Here is a 17,730-nt window from a genome sequence, read left to right on the forward strand (position 1 = left end):
AATCCATCATCGATACTGGTATTTAAAGACTGCGATGAGCTCAGAGTCCCTTCTCTAGCATGTGTGCAACTTAAGAGTATCCAGCATGTATAATTTATGGATTGACTTTTAATTCAGGAGTGAGGGGGTGAGGGGTTTCTGAAGCACCAAGGCCCTTTTGCTCTTCAGAAATGCCACTACATGAATAGTCATCTACAGTCTAGTTGGGGTGCTCTGCTCAGCGCTTGGCATATAAAGGGTATTCCGTGATTGTTACCTCCATTCCCTTCATTCCCTTAGTGACTCTGTTTTCTGGATACTTACAGAGACCAGCAGATAGGGGTTGTCACTCTTTACTGAAGGGAGAAAATTAATGGGTGATGGGTGTGTATCAATAATGCAGCTCCTAACTGACGTGCTTTCACGATGGCCCGGGCAGATACTAAACTTTATGAAGAGTATATCATTCAGTCTTCACAGGAATCTATCATAAGTGTGGTTAATCCCATTTTACAGATAAGGAAACAGGCACAAGGAGGTCAAGTAGCTTGCCAAAAGGGCCAGAGACGAGGTAAGAGGGTAATAAACATGCTCCCTGGTTTTCTGCCTCCAACTCCTCTGAATATTCTATTTTAAATCCTCAAGACCAGGGAACTTGACAGGTCCTCTAACTCTGCCCTTCATGTGTGCTCCTCTACCCTCCCCATCCCTCAGAAGCTCAAGGAAGAAAGAAGTAGGAACAGCTAGAATTCATTAGCTTTTCCAGCCCTTCCCAGCAAGCTCTTTGAAGCTAATTTGTTTTTTAACTTTAAAGTCTTAGGAAAATCAAACAGCCTTGTATGCTGATTGCATAGCTTCCTAAGGAACCCTTCGGTGCCATCGCATTTCCTGAGCACAGCATTTGGTTCACTCCTCTCTTTCGCCGCTTGTCATTCTGAATCACAGTTAGCGACCCATCTTTTGCATGAGACCATGAGAACCAGTCTATGTCTCCTCATGTTTTTGTTTCCTATGTCTAGCATGGGCCTAACCTATAGCAGATGATCATAAGTGTTTATAGGATGATTCACTGTGCTACAAAACTCTAGACTCATATTAGTCTAGTACTTAGGGGAAATTCATGCTGCCGTATTTTAGCCAAATACTCTTAAAAGCAACAAAAACCAAGTAAAAAACTATATAAGGCCTACTCCACCTACACTGAATTCTCAGTTGCTTCTATAAAGTCAGCAATACCATAACCATGAGCTTATATTTTTTTAACATCTTTATTAGAGTATAATTGCTTTACAATGGTGTGTTAGTTTCTGCTGTATAACAAAGTGAATCAGCTATACGTTTACATATATCCCCATATCCCCTCCTTCTTGAGTCTCCCTCCCACCCTCCCTACCCCACCCCTCTAGGTGGTCACAAAGCACCAAGCTGATCTCCCTGTGCTATGTAATTTTAAATTAACTTTTTATTTAGATATACTACACAGACCCTAAAATTTACCTTTTTAAAGTTTATAATTCAGTGGTTTCTAGTATATTCATAAGGTTATGCAACCGTCATGCTCCCTAATTCCAGAACATTTTTATGACCCCCCCACCATAAAAATCCACACCCATGAGCATTCACTCCCCATTCACCCCTTCCTCAACAGCTGGCAACCACTAATCCACTTTGTCTTTATGGATTTGCCTTTTCTAGGCATATCATATAAATGAAATTACACAATATGTGACCTTTTGTGTCAGACTTCTTTCACTTAGCATAATGTTTTCAAGGTTCATCCATGTTGTAGCATGTATCAGTACTTCATTCCTTTTTATGGCTGAATAATATTCCATTGTATGGATATACCACATCATGTTTACACATGCATCAGTTAGATTGTTTCAACTTTTTGGCATTTATGAGACATGCTGCAGTGAACATTTGTGTATAAATTTTTGTGTAAACATATCTTTTATTTCTCTTATGTATATATGTATATTTAGGAGTAGAATTGCTGGGTCATATGGTCACTTTGTCCAACTCTATAATTGATTTTTTGAACCTTTTTAAAATATAATATGTTGAAAAATAGAAGATATTGCACTTCTAATAAATAAGCAGTTGATAATCAAAAAGAAGAATTTCATTCACTTTTGGAATATATTTTCCTCCTAATTCTCATTAAAAATTTGTAGTTTGTAATCTCCATTTTTTATCATAAGTGGGGAATTGAATGACCAGAGATATCCATACAAGAACTCTAAAGAGAAACAGGAGAGGGCTAATAATTTGCCACAGTAATGCCCCAAGGAAGATGATATAAATAAAAGTAACTGAAAGGTTGCTACAATTCTTGCCTCACCCACTCAGGTCTCCAGTTCCTACTGCGAATTACTTGTTTGAAATCTAGTAACTCCCATCATAATAATACCTATCCAAAGAAAAAGAAGTACACAGAGTGGTTATCTGCTAAGGAATGAACAATGCTTCTATGCTGCTTACCTGTAAAGTCTAAGCTTCACTGTGTCTTCATCAAGAATTGGGCAACCGTTGTGAGTATACTTTACTTCATTGGGGAGGAAATGGCAGTCAAAGACCTAGTTCACATGAAGAAATGGATACATATCTGTGAGAAAACTGGTACATTTTTTAATTTTTCCAGCAGTAAAGTACTGCCTGAAGAAATTACGGTCTCTTAGTATTGTGTGTGTGTGTGTGTGTGTGTGTGTGTGTGTGTGTGTGTATGTGTGTGTGTGTGTTTTAACCATCACCACCTCTACCCACCCCCATGCCTATGACCATCCTGCTTATATAGCTGTGTTTTGCTTTGAGAATATCTAAATTATGAAAATCCAAGCAGATCAGGCAGATAAATTAAGCAGTGATTATCTCTAAATAACTATCTTTTTCCAGTGTATAGTACATTTAAAATATGGTTCCATTTTTCAAAATGTTATTTACCAACACCATAGCAACTGAGTCAGAGAGGTCTACCTCTGTGTATGTAGAAACAGGCATGCATTACCCCACATACAAACACGCTGTATTAGCTCTGTATTTTTTTCTTCTCCTTTTATTGCTTTCTTTTCCAAATAGTATATTTAAAAATGAAGCCACTTACTACAGACACTATTGTGGTCGATCAGAGCCAAACACGACCCACAGATGTTTCTCATTTACTTGCAAAAGCCTGCTTTTATTAGTTATGTAATAGCAGAAATGACTGATGAGACAAATAACAATGTCAAGGCAATTTTCTCTATTCAAACAAAATTATAATTAACTGTATCACCTCACTCAGAACTACTAAGGATTGCTAATTGTTGTATTCTGGGAGTCATAGTTTTTAAAAGAAGAGTTTTCTCTTCCATTCACACCATGACCCTCATTCTGCCCGATCTGACTTGGTAGAGTTCTAAGAAATACCCTCGAGGTATTCACATATCATCATTGTTGAGTTCATGCTATTTAGCCTGTACCTTGTTACAGCCTCAAACATTTACAAACAACATAATCCTCCCTGAGAAGACTTTCTCACTAATACAAATGATCGTTTCCTACAGACATCTTTGGTTCCTCTTTTTAATTGACAACAAGGAAGGAGATAAAGGAAAGACCTTTCCCATATCATTGACAGATAGTCACTGTAACAAAGAGACAATCTGCTTTGTTAAAAGAAACATCTGTTTTATGTTTCATAATATGTTTTCCTTTTATAAAAGGCGACAACCATAATTCCATAAATTTACTAACTAAAACAAAGGAGAGCTAAATCCTTTTCTAATTACTGTCTAGCTTTGTTTTTTTCCACTTCAATTGCTTTTCAATTACAATTTATAATTAAATTGTCACACATTCCTAACTCATTACTCACTTTAATGACAGCAAACTGGTTCAAACTAGAGATATTTTCTTACTTCTGCATTTCCTATTCAAAAGAGCGAGCTCAGTGCTAAACAGGGGTGCTTTTCCACCCAGGAAATTTCTTGCTTTGGGTCAGGGGTGAGAAGTACTGTGAGTGGGTAAGTCTTGTCCTAAAACATGAGGAAAACATATTGCCATCAACCTTCTCTAATTGACTATCTCGAGAAGGTTATCGAGACAGAAGGTACTCGTGTGCACCAAGTGAAATCCCTTTCCAAATAACCAATAGGAAAATGAACCTGTTGGTCCTACGACAAACTTCAGTAATGGAATGAAAACACTGATTGAACAGATGTTAAACAAAACATTTTCTGTACAACTCACATGAAACGGTTCATTACACAGCAGGGTGTTGTTAATACAGTCACCTCGCTAGGAATGGGCCCAAATAAGCCTGCTTTCAACTTACTAGTGAGCTCTATTAAAGAGTAATGTTTAGGATGTGTGTGTGTGTGTGTGTGTGTCTGTGTGTGCATAATTGGCTTGGCTATGCTTGGCTGTGTTTAATTTCAAAAACTCCATAAGAAATCAATCCCTGGGGAGAACTGCATCAACCTGAATTTAGTACAGCTACATATTGCAAAAAAGCAGTTTTCACTTAGGGATTTTGTTTTTGTTGAAATTATCATAATGAAAAAATAGGATCACCAAGTGGTTTGAGAAACAAAGTTTTCCGGACATACAGATTTCATGATAGTACACAGTTCTCATATTTGACCAAAAGGCAACGAAACTCCACATTTTAATGGACTCCTTTCCACAGAATAACTGTTAGCAGCTATATATCACGTATTTACTTTAGATGATATAAATCTGTTTGAGATGTCAGATGTACCTCTGGATAGACATACACTAAACATTATCTTTTAATCAGCACATTAGAGGACCCTTTGGGGATGTTTGGAGCCCTGCCCCTTTGCCTTGCAATGCAGACTTCCCTAAATCAGACAGATATGTTGTTTCTGTTCCACATTGTCTTTCTAGTAATGGATTTTTGCCAGAAAATCAGAGAAAGTTTGAAAAGGAGACAACTTAGAGATCTATCACACCACTTGATCCTTGTGACCAAATAAATGTTTTACCTAGTTCTAGTCACGTGGATCCCTTTTTGCTCTCCAGTGCCTCAGAGCTAGCCACATAGTGAAGACTATTAAAATATCACTGAAAATGATGCTATTTTTCATTACTCTCATAGAAAGTGCTATATGAAGCACTTTAGAAGTCATAGGCTATTTGGGATGGGGAGAGGATATCCCCAGAGGCTGGTTTAAGTAACAGGAGATCCTCCCCAAAATGCTTTCTAAGGAGGGAGAATCTGGTGAATAATAGGCCTTTGGTTTTGCATGCTTGGGGCCAGAGCTTAATACAGCTGGACCATAGATTACCCCAGCGCGCTACAAGGAGGAATCTTTCCTCTCTTCTTATCTCACAAAATACATTCAGCCTTACTTCTAAATACATGTTGCACACGTTTTTTTAATATATTGATTGGAAGGGTTACCAAATTATCAGTTCATCGTCTTTATAAGGCATCCACCTTTTTCCATATAGCCCTGGGTCTCTGCTCTGTCAGGGATCCCAGACATCTAGGATTCGGGTCCTATTTTGCTGCTCCCCCAAACTCCAAGGATTTGCTTTTGACCCCCGTGCCTGTAGTTAGGGCTCCACGGCCTGCTGCTGAGCCTATTCGTGTCACCTACTCATCGCATTTAGTGCATTGGGGCTCCAGACATGAGCTATCCCAGGCGTCTCCTTTATCCCTAACTTACAGGTGCCAATCAAACACACTTTCCAGCATAAGTTATGTTGGGTGAAAGTGGGGAGATGTTGCACTTACCACACACATGGGAAAACCAGGGTGACCTGGGTCCATGAGCACATACTAACATTTTTTAGATGCCCATCTGAAGCTCACTGACTGACAAAAGAAAAACTCACAGGAAGCCGGAGGGAGACATTGAGTCACAGTCACATGAGCCATACTCCCAATGTGAGAGCCTGCCACAGCATTCTGATGTGTTTCAGAATCAGACTATAACTGTAATGGAAGTAAAGGAAATGTCCAGAGATGTCAACCTGAGCTAGCATCTATCTCAGTCTCTTTAGTTCATCTTTATGACATCTAATACCACTTTTGAATAAGCCGATAGAATAGTTTTTTAGCCAAATAGAGAGGAAGAGGAAGAACATTAATGCTCACAGTTCAGCAAACAGAAATGCTGTATTTTGCTAGGAGCAGCAGCCATACCCAGCATTGAATATTCTGAAAACTGTTTGCCTTGAGAAGAAAGTTCAACCACAGTAGGAACAAGTAATAAGACCAGAAGCAATTTTCTATTGTGTATAAAGATAAGCTCTTTAAGCAAATGTATGATAATACAGACTTTCCTAAACCCAATGAATTAGAGGGTAACTCCACCCTACAAAAGGATTGAGCACAGAACACCCTTAAATGACAAGGTCTCCATGGTAGTGATTAAAGGGAAAAAAAAATTTTATGAAGACATTTTTGAAGAACAATGAATATTTAAAATGAAGTGTCTTCATATATCATTTCCAGATCTCTTCCCTTACTCAAGGGAACGTTCAAGGGATGGTAATAGATTAAAATGTCTTCGTGTTTAACTTTTGCTATTCTGCAGTCACAAATGTGTCCTAAAGATGTCCTGAAACCCTGATATCTTATCCAAAGGCACTCTGGCCATGGGTGAGACAATTTGGGGGCAGGAATAGTCCCATAAAGACTGACCTTATCACACCACACAGGAGACTGCCCACTCCAACCCGTTTTCATTCTCTCTCCCTCTCGTTTACTTCTCTCTCTCTCTCTCCCCCTCGCTCTGTTTTTTTCTCTCTCTCCCCTAAGATTCTCATAGAGTGGCCATGTACCTAAAATAAGATGTGATTCCCTTACCATTATGCCTTTTCCTGGCTGATTAGCTGTTAGCTGGTAATATTCACACAAGATCTCGTCAATAAGAGAGGATAAGTTGGAAAGACTTGTCAATTTGGTGCATTACGAATTTTAAAAATGCATCCATCCATATCTGTTCAAACCATCCTTCCTCCAGAGGGGTTGACATAAATAGGAGTAACTCCTGTTGGTTTCAAGGCTGTAATCCACAGTCACCCAAGAACATTCAAAAAACAGGTTTGACCAATCTCAAATCATTATCTCGTACACCTGAAACTAATGTTATATGTCCTTATACGTCAAAAAAACTTTTTTTAACAGGTTTCACCTTGCATAGAAAAAACAGTGCAGTATTATGCCCGCTAACTGCAACTCCACCGTTTCAAATTTGAACACCTTACAACACTCACCTCTGGTAGCTTGAAGGAAGAGCTTGATCTCTCTCTCTCTCTCTCTCTCTCTCTCTCTCTCTCTCTCTCTCTCGCTCTCGCTCGCTCTCTCGCTCGCTCTCTCGCTCTCTCTCCCCCACCCCCAACATTATCACACACTCTCATTCATACACACTACTAAATAGCAAATCTCAGATGTGACCTACCTGTGGAGTGAGTTTCCCAACCCTCTGGGTTATTGGTTCATTCATCACAACTTCCACTTTGCAGGCATCTTTCTCTTTGGGGATGGCGAACTTCAGGTCATCCTGAGACAGGAAGGCGGAGCTGCCCTTCATCACCCTGACCCCTCGGTTAACACGGATGAGGGTGAGGCTGGCCCAGCCTGGGAGCAGCCTGAGCAGCAGCAGCAGGGCACCGAGCCCACCCCAGCGTAGAGAGCTCATGCCGACAGGGGCCAACTCGTTTCCATCCACCAGTGAAATCCCTTCAACAAAGGAGGGCTTCTGTGCCTTCTCCGGGGGTGTCAGCTCATAGTCCAAGGGGCAGGGCAAGGGGTCCCGACAATGTGCCCCAAGATCTTAACACGTCCCTTTCATTTCAAACTCAGACAAGGAGGTCTTTCAGGCAGTCCCAGAGCTTTTAATAAAACTCGCTGATCACTCCTGACAACGCCCGGCAAGATTAATGTGCCTCCCAAGTGCTTTTTTAATCCTGCAAATGGGACGAGGAGTTGGAGGAAAGTGAGAGAGAAACAAAAAGGTTTATGTGGCTTATTCAAAAGACCCCCACCGACAAAGGAATCTTTCAACCAGCCTGTAATTTCAGCTAAATTAAAAACAAATAAACTAACTTGACCTCCAGGGGCATCTGAAAGGCAATGCAGCCATTTCATTCCCCGGCGGTAACTCCTGCTTCCGGACTCAACGGGTCCCAACAGGGACGTCAGTTGTGTGGTCCGACAGGAGGCAGCCCGCCTCACGGCCACGGGCAGCGTTTGCTCCTCTGCGTTCACAGAAAGTTGTTGAACTCTTTGCTTTTGTCTTCTCACTTGATAAATGAGGACTGTAACCTCATTTGTGCAAGAGAGCTGATAGAATTACTTGCCCACTGTTTGAAAACATGATTAATTCTAAATCAGTGCAACCCACTCAAAAAAAAAAAAAGGCTTAATAATTTGTCACATGGGCACAATTTTGACTTTGCTGGGCAATGAAGACACCTAAGAAACGCTTGAGTGGAAACTGGAGAAAAGACATTTTTTCTAAGTGATCATTTGGGGTTTTGTTTAGGTGTAACAAGGGCTAGGAATCCAGTAACGTAGCTTCAACATACACAGCTAATGGCACGGCAGATGTACGTGCATTTATACATCATCTGCAATGCTAACTACATAGAAAGTATAGAATTCGCACAAGTGGAGTCTTTTTTTCTATTTTAACCACTTAGAATTTCATGAGTATTTCTCTGTGTCCCATAAGAACAGAAATGATTTTATCCAAAGTGCAAGGTATTGAAATATATCTTTAATTCCAAGATATGATTAGGTGAACGAATCATATCCACGATTAGTTATCCATGATAGACCATAATGGTGGTTTATTAGGCCCATTGGAAGGTCTTGCATTTTCATAATTTTAATGATTTCTGCACACGGATACTGAAATGTTTGTCAGAAGGTGTAGACAAAAATGCCACTATTGCCCACCTCTAATACATTAAGGGAAGGCTCATTCTCTTGTCCCTGTTTGAAACCTTTCACTTTTGAGACAGTGCGTGACATGTCACCTAACACCTGGGGGCGGGCGGGTGCACACTTCACAGAGCAGCCTGTTTTTTATGGTGTCGGTCCCCAAATAAAACAGTCCCATCCTCCCACTGACCATGTTGCCCACGCTCAGGCTGAATTAGGTTGGCTTGTTTGGGCAAGAATGCAAACCTGCTTGTTGAACTTTCACAACTTGTTTCCATTCACCTTTGGCACCTAAGATCATTCAAAAAAGCAGCGCTTTCACAAAGAAGAGAAGCAAAAGGGTGGGTAGGCATCACCCAAAACTGAGAGATAAGAGAAAAAACTTGGCTTTCTGAGATTTCAATGAATTAAATTAACCCATAAAGGCTGCAAGGACTCTATACTCTCAGGCATTCTTCTCATCTCCCTTCTTCTCCTTTGCTGCTTCTTCCTAGAATCCCTGACTTTTTTCATGTTGGGGAGCCTAGGGTCCAGTCCTGGGACCTGTTTTTTGTCTCCCCTCACTCCCTAGCGACCTCGTTCTTCCTTTTTTTTCATGGATTTATCTTTATGCTTCTCTCCCTCTTGTTACCCAGACTGAGGAGGCTGCCCTGCACATAAAAAAGAGAGCCACACCTCAGGCTAGCAGAGCTGTGAGCCAGAAGGAGCCTGGGTGTTTGGGACATTTGCAAAGTGAAGTCACCACACCAGCCCACTCTGCCAGAATTTTACATGGCAGAGGATGTAAACTTCTTTCCTGTTTAACCCACTGTTAAACAGGAAAGACGGCATTTTTTTCTACACCTTCTGACAAATATTTCAGTAGCCATGTGCAGAAATTAAAATCATGAAAATGCAAGACCTTCCAATGGGCATAATAAACCAGTATAACTTTACACTGTTAATAACTACCTTATTCTTCAATTTTTTTGTTAATTCTGTTTAGTCACAAATCAGGTAAATATTTTAACTTCTTACCTACAGCATATGGGGAAATAGCTCATTCTCTAATTATAGCATAGTAAGTCCTTAATGAGCAGATAAGGTCAAAGACCAAGATTCTAATGTTCATCTACCAGGAAGAAACAAGAAAGAAAGAAAAGGAAATCTATTTCTGTGGCTTCCCGTGCCACAGTGATGTGGGAAGGGAAGACCTGAATCTGAAGACCTGGATTCTAACCCTGGTTCTTCTGAACATCTGTTTTCTCTTTCAAAAATGGGGCCATCTGTCTTGCCTGTTCCAGTTCCCCTGTGAGGCCAAACGAAATAGTCCATGTGGAAATATTTTCTTAACTACAAAGCCCCATATAAATGTAATGTTATTATTACAAAATATGTCAAAGGAATAAGAGGGTAAAGCTTGTCTCGAGAAAAACAGAATGGCAGAACCTGGTCCTGGATGAAGGGGGCAGAATTAGGTTCAGTAAAAGTCAAAGTGTGTTTTAATGACATTCAAAATTTCTCCTTTTCTTCCTCACAGTCTTAAAACAGGAGGTCGAAGTAAGAAACTGAATGCTAATATTTCAGTATTACCTCAACACTGCTGGGAGGTAAACAGTACAAGAGTAACAATTTCTAAGTTCAAAATCAAACAAAACTCAGCCTTCAATCAACTGGGCTACCAAATTAGGTGCCATAAAGATCAAAAAGAGTATGCTTTATTTGTGTTTTATTTACATTCTAATTTTGCGCTTGCATTTTTCTGTTGGTGTTAGGAAATGCCAAGTACGTAGACATTCCATGGAAAATATTGCTCTGATTTTTCACATGAAGAAGGTGGCAGTGGAGGGGAAAGAGAAAAGGATTTGGATGAACAGAGAGAGAAAAGGCCAAACAAAAAAACAAAAACCACACAGAACAATAGCAATGGAAATCAGGATTCTAAGTCAAACAAGATTTCAGATGATGATGGATTTTTTATCTCCACCAAAGAAGATGACAGAATTGCCTAGTTTCTGGTACAAAATTACAATGTCCAGAGGCAGCCAACATTTACTTGACAACACCCTAGTGGGAAACCTAACACATCTTGAGAACTCTGTTTGCTTAATCCCAACATAGGGCCAAGTCAGATCCTCAGAATCCAGCTGTCTGTAGCTTGCTCTCGTCACTGATGTGGGCAGCCACAGCGTCAGCAGAATCAGTGGGAGCTTTGGAAGGGAAGTAGAAAGGTGGCCAGATTCTACAAGGGAGCTTGTAAACCAACTGACTTTTAGCCACATGGGACTTAATTTGATGCTGCAATAGAAACAAATCCTGTCTGCTTGCTTGTGTGATTCAGCTGCTTCTCAGCATTTCACAATCCTCACGTCATCCTGCAAATCAGTTATGCTCTTACAGGCCATTTCCCACCCTTGCCTTTTTTCTTCATGTGGAAATCATGTATTCGAAGGATATCTCTACAAGCCAACAAAAAAGTGAAAAGATGTTTTGGAAAGTGGAAAACCATCCTGCTCTGAGTTCTTCCTTATAAAAATTCAAAAAGTGTTCTTTCTTAGTAAATTCCTGAACAGAAGAAAATGATTCAGTAACATTTCATCTGGTATAGCTGAGCTGGTTTTCATTTCATAATTACACATTCAGTTTAACCACAGGAGGATGTATTCTCCATGCTGATATAAACATGGTACTCCTGTCATTTATCTTAGGTAATCTGTGCACAACAGGAAAAGCAGGATCCCCGCTGTCCTCCCAGGCTCTCTCTGCGATGGAACTTCTTGATGGTCAATGTTAACGATGTGCCCTGAAGATAATCATATTTACTATTGTTCCTCTGTGGAATTTTACAATGGAAGCTACATGACACAAGAGAAGCACCTTCCCCATCCTGCACCCAGCACAGATATCAAGATATCAATAATCAGACTTCCCTGGTGGCGCAGTGGTTAAGAATCCACCCACCAATGCAGGAGACACGGGTTCAAGCCCTGGTCCGGGAAGACCCCACATGCCACGGAGCAACTAAGCGTGTGCACCACAACTACTGAAGCCCACGTGCCTACAGCCCGCGAGCCACAACTCCTGAAGCCCGCGCACCTAGAGCCCGTGCTCCGCAACAAGAGAAGCCACCGCCATGAGAAGCCCACACACCACAGCAAGAGTAGTCCCCGCTTGCCGCAACTAGAGAACGCCTGCGCGCAGCAACAAAGACCCAACGCAGCCAAAAATTAATTAATTAATTAATTTTTAAAAAACAAAAGATATCAATAATCTATCCTAACCTTTTGCTGGCTTGCTTTGCTATTTGCAGAACTCCTACTGGTCTGATACTCTTCTCAGCACTCCAGGTAGTTATTACCAATCAACCAAAGATGATGTAAACAATGGAACATTTTATCTTCCCTGTGCTTGAAGCTATTACCTCATGACTCACAGCTTCAGATCCTACAAGTACCCTATAGTCTTTAAGAAAGAAAATAAACTAATAGAGAAGTGGCATTTTGAGTAAAAAAAGAAGTAGCCAACTCAGGATCAACCCATTCCCACCCACTCAAACAGAGATTCTGATATCCTTGACTAGACTGATAAGAAAGCCCGTGACTTGTATTCTACATTAAAGTCTTTAAAATACCAGTCAGAAGAAACATAGAAGCCATCGTGGAATTACTTATAATGAATTTTTTCAATCATCATGATTTTCACTCAAATTGATTTCCAAAATAATTCATATGAATCAAATGTAAAAGTTTCAGGCATAAACTCATAGCTGCATATAATTATCCATAGAATAACTGAAATGATTCCGAATCATATGTGACATAAATTGATTCACCCAAGAGCAATGAACTGGAAATGAGGAGAACGGTCCCCCAAGGGAACAACTAACTGTCTAAACTCAGAGAAAGTGGCTCTCTTCTTTGTGTAGCAGTTGAGGAAATTAAGACTTAGATTTTACCAAGGACTTCAGATCCACTGCCTCCTCTGACTTTCCTTCCCTGAGAGAGACAGAGAAGTCTAACTGCACCTTGTCATAAGCAACAAGGAGTCAGTCTAAGGCTGGCCCAAGGTCACAGCCGGAGGCAGCACAGCCTGGGAGAAGCAGGTCTCTGGCACCCTGGGGAAGGGCTCTGTCCTCTATGCTGACAGTCTCACTGCAAAAGCAGCCCTGGGAACACACAAATACAAAACAGGTTCTTCTCTTTCAAGAAGCTCATCACCTCTTATGGAGCTTTAATTGTTCAATGCCCCCCACAGGGGTGGAGAATCCGTGGCAATCTTACCCAACACAGGATTTCCGGGGAGAATAGAATCGTGGAGAAGAAGACTTCTAAGATTGATTTTCTTCTAAGATTCATTTTCCTCAACAATTTATAGTACAGTTGTCCCTCAGTATCCACAGGGGTTGGTTCCAGTAACCCCCCAACCCTCCACAGATACCAAACGCCACGATGATGCTCAAGTCCTTTATATAAAGTGGCGAAGTGCTTACGTATAACCTATGAACATCTTCCCACACACTTTAAATCACCTCTAGATTACTTATAATACCTAATACAATGTAAATGCTATGTAAATAGTTGTAAATACAAGGTAAATGCTGTGTAAATAGTTGCCAGGCAAATTCAAGTTTTGCTTTTTGGAACTTTCTGGAGTTTTTTTTTCAAATATTTTCAATCGTAGTTGGCTGAATCCATGGATGTAGAATGCACAGATATGGAAGGCTGACTGTATCTTTCTTTTCTCATTTTATGTCTACTAGTACTTTTTACTTACTGTATACAGGTACTGGGCTACATTCTTTATATATTTGTTTTCATTTATTTCTCACAACAAACCTATAAAGCAGTTTCTATTATTATTCTGATTTTATAGATAAACAGTGACTTAAGGAAGTGACATCATAATCATAATAAAAACGAACATTTATTAAGTGCTTCCTATGGATTAGGCGTTGTTCAAAGGACTTTACATACATTATCTTGTTTAATTCCTATAACGGTTTTAGGAAGTAGACAGCGATTTTACAGATTTGGAAAATGAGGTACAAAGAGGTTTAAGTTACCTGCCTAAAGTCATCAGCTTGACTCCAGCGTCGTATAACCCATATTTGCCGACCCCGGGACCTGTGCACTTAACTGCTATATTATACCACTTTGCATTACAACAAAATCATATACTCTTTGCAATTCCTTCACTATCCATGGAGTCTTTTTCCTACAGTATGCAAACCCTTAACAACTTCCTTTATGGTCCCAGACAGCAACTGATGGCTGTTGCAGGAGTTAAAGTTTCACTGGAGGCGGTCTTCCCTAGTGGCTCAGTGGTTAAGAATCCACCTGCCAATGCAGGGGACATGGATTCGATCCCTGGTCTGGGAAGATCCCACATGCTGCGGAGCAACAAAGCCCGTGAGCCACAAATACTGAGCCTACTCTCTAGAGCCCGTGAGCCACAACTACTGAGCCCACGTGCCACAACTACTGAAGCCCACGCACCTAGAGCCCACGCTCCGCAACAAGAGAAGCCACCACAACGAGAAGCCCGCGCAGTGCAGCAAGAGTAGTCCCCACTCACCGCAACTACAGAAAGCCTGCACACAGCAACAAAGACCCAATGCAGCCAAAAATAAATAAATAAAATAAATTACAAAAATAAATATTTCAGTGGAGGCAATGTTCTCTCAAGGAAGTAGCTGTTACTTTAAGAACATATAATTAATGCAGATACCTTGCCTACCAGCATCTGAGTGTTCCAACTCCTTACACTACAAGCACAGTTTAAAGGCCTCAAAGCAAACAGGCCACTTCAAAATTCCAGTCTATTAAATTAATAAAATACATGTTGATTTTGTTTATAACATTCTGCTTCCTTCACTCTGCAACTTTTTCTAAACTGTAATCTAAATCACAGATGTGTGGTTTACGAGAAAACTCAGAAATCAACTAGTCCGTATCCTTCATTTTATCTATTTACCTGTTTTTTTCTGAAAATAACTTCCTTTTATGTGTATAAAAGAAATACATGCTCATTAACTAAAGGATAAAAATATAAACACATAAAGAAAAGGAAAACATTACACTTTCCCAACACCCAAAGAAAATGCCCTTCGGTTTTCATAAGTAAGTATATGTATCTACAGTTTTTAAACTTAATTAGAACCACACTACAAAAAGAGTAGTGTACCATTCTTTTCCAGTTACATAACATTCTATTCTAACCATTTTCCGTATTATTAAACGTTCCTTGTGATCTTACTTTTCATCTGTGCACTACATCCTCTACATGGATTTCTAGAGTCATTCCATTGTGGTGTTGAACTAGTTACTATGTCAATAAATTGTGATGAAAAAATCCTTCATTAAATCAGCTTATTTTTCTAGTTATTTCCTTCTGATAGTTTTTTGGAAGTGGAATCATAAGATCAAAGGGTATAAAACTTATTTTGAGGCTCTCGATGCATGCTACTTGGAAAGATGGTACTAATTGACACCCTGATTTTCACTCTGTGGAGAGAAAGTGTCCCTCAGGCTGTACCATCCAGGGCAAGATTGCAAAGATGAATCTTTGACCACCACACAAACTCATTAGAAGGTCTCCTTTCCTAGATTTTTCAATACTTCAATGTCTATCTGGCTGATAAAGGCCACATTTTTCAAACTGTGTTTTTTAAAATGCACATGTTGGAGACGTTGAAAAGTTTTCCGCGTAAGTCTTCTATACCCAAATATATGTGAAGCACAGAATGCCAAAATCTTCTTTTAAAGATTTACAATGTAATATGAGCTTACTAAAGGCTCTAAGAATTCCTGCAGAAAGAAAACCTTTAAGCCCAAAGTTTGCAAACTTATAGAAAACCATTTTTTTAAATTAAAAAACCCAGAAAGTGCAAAGGTAGTCCTGCTTGAGGAAGTTTCTCTGTCACCTCATCCTGAAGACAAACTCTAAATCCAGAGTGCACTATAAACTGATTTTTTTTAACATCTATAAAGCAGAAACTAAACTGATTTTTAAATGTGGGTTTATGTGGCTACAGGTTTCATTCTATTTTCTTTTGCTGCAGTAATGTCTAGAGAATTTGGAAGATCAGCTAATTAATGCCAGGAGGAGGCCTTGATGTGCTGGTATGGTGTTATAGGCTGAATTTTGTTCCCCCAAAATTCATATATTGAATTCCTAACCCCCAGTACCTCAGAATGTTACTATATTTAGAGATAGAGTCCGTAAGGAGGAAAATTAAAATGAGGTCATTAGGGTGGGCACATCTAAGCACATTGTTATTGCGACTATTAACTACTAATCCTCATCAAACATTTTCTTTTCCCCTTTCCCATTATATACCTCGTCTTGACCAACTATCCTATCTCCTTAAAATGCTGTCTCTACCCACTCCTTCACCAGCCTTGTATTTCCTAAAAGGACCCTTGATTTTGATTGCCCCCAGTCCACTGAAATAGCTGTCTCAAAGGCTGCCAGTGACCTCCTAACTGTTACAGCAAATTGAACTTTCCTCCAACAATCCTCTCTGATCTCTATAGCGCCCCACAATGCGCTACACCCACACTTTCTGCACAATTTCTTCTCCCCTAGTTTATGGACTCAGTATACTCCCCGCTTCTCCTTCTACCTCACCAATGCTTCTTTCTCTTCTATCTTCTCTTCCTTTTCTTTCCACCCTCTGTTTTCTCCTCTCTCGGTCACATTGTATCATTGAAACTACGACATTTTAAAAAAATCTGACTTCAACTGGCTTCTCACTACATATCCACTCCCATGGTCTTTGGCCATCACCTCTAGGTTCATGTAGCCCCAAATCACAGCCCTCCCTCTCCCGTAACCTCAGTTACACATTCACAGTGACCTGCTTGACACTTCCCACCTGTAAGCCCCTGCTCATGTCTGCCCCCTGCATGTCTTTGCTTCCATCCTTATTAAAATCTTCCTCACATATCAATGCCTTGCGAAATGCCTCCTCCAAGATGCCCTAAGATCTGATCATTCCATTTGGTTTCTGTGATTGCAGAAAAGTCACATTTTACTGAAACCCATCATGGGGCATTTATCATATCCTACATGATGGTGTGACTATGTGTTTTGAAAGCAGGAGGACAGAACTGTCTGTTGCATGTGATACACATTCAACACATGTATCAATAAATGAAATCAGCAATGATAGTTGAACTGTGCTTTTAGCATTCTTGTCAAAACAAGACTATCAACACACAGTAACATCTTTGAGCTCTTCTCATTTATACCTGGACATTTCTGTGAGTAACATCTTGAGTGTTGCCCATAGCTCCATTTTTGGCTCCTTCTGGTTAAACAATTTTCCAAATTCCTAAACAAAGATATAGAAACAAGCTTATCTGATTCACAGACAGCAAAAATCCAGGAAGGTTAACTGTTACCACTGAGGGCATAATCAAGATCGACGTCCTGGATAATGGAGGTTGGAATGATGGGCTGAAGCCAGCAAGTTCACTTTCAACAAGCACAAACATATAAATTTACAACCCCAAAAATCAATTGCAAATATATGGGAAAGAGAAGATTTACTTGGGCAGTAATTTATGAAAAAAAAGAAAATTGTCTTCAGACACCTGCAGGAGGAGTGACTTTATTCTGTGGTTCCCGTGTGCAGAAACAGGAGGATGGGTGAATCTCAGCTTCCCCTCAGAAAGAACTTTCCTTCAGAGCTGTCCAGTAATGGTGAGGGCTGAGGTACAGACACAGGAAGGGGTCTTTGTCTCAGGGAGGGAGTGTGGGTTAGGTGCTTTCTGGGGTCCCTTTTAACTGTGAGACTGGATTTCCCTGTATGGTTGCCCCCTGCCACCTCTCCAGCCTCTTCTCACACGACTCTCCTCCTTGCCACG

The 17,730-nt window shown here is 40.3% G+C and overlaps 1 protein-coding gene across 1 annotated transcript in view; it reads right to left on the minus strand.

The window, feature by feature from the left end:
- Window positions 1–7,887, minus strand: part of FREM1 (FRAS1 related extracellular matrix 1) — a 155,990-nt gene extending 148,103 nt beyond the window's left edge. The window contains exons 1-2 of the mRNA XM_027105887.1: window positions 7,395–7,887; window positions 2,464–2,558 (exon numbers count right to left, since the gene is read on the minus strand). Of these exons, the coding sequence (XP_026961688.1) occupies window positions 2,464–2,558; window positions 7,395–7,634 (335 nt within the window). The 5' untranslated portion in view covers window positions 7,635–7,887. The remainder of the gene's footprint in view (window positions 1–2,463; window positions 2,559–7,394) is intronic.
- Between the last annotated feature and the right edge of the window lie 9,843 nt (window positions 7,888–17,730).

Source organism: Aethalodelphis obliquidens, unplaced genomic scaffold, assembly GCF_003676395.1.
Source record: "Aethalodelphis obliquidens isolate GAN/ISIS:26980383/991018 unplaced genomic scaffold, ASM367639v1 scaffold7, whole genome shotgun sequence".
NCBI classification, from domain to species: domain Eukaryota; kingdom Metazoa; phylum Chordata; class Mammalia; order Artiodactyla; family Delphinidae; genus Aethalodelphis; species Aethalodelphis obliquidens.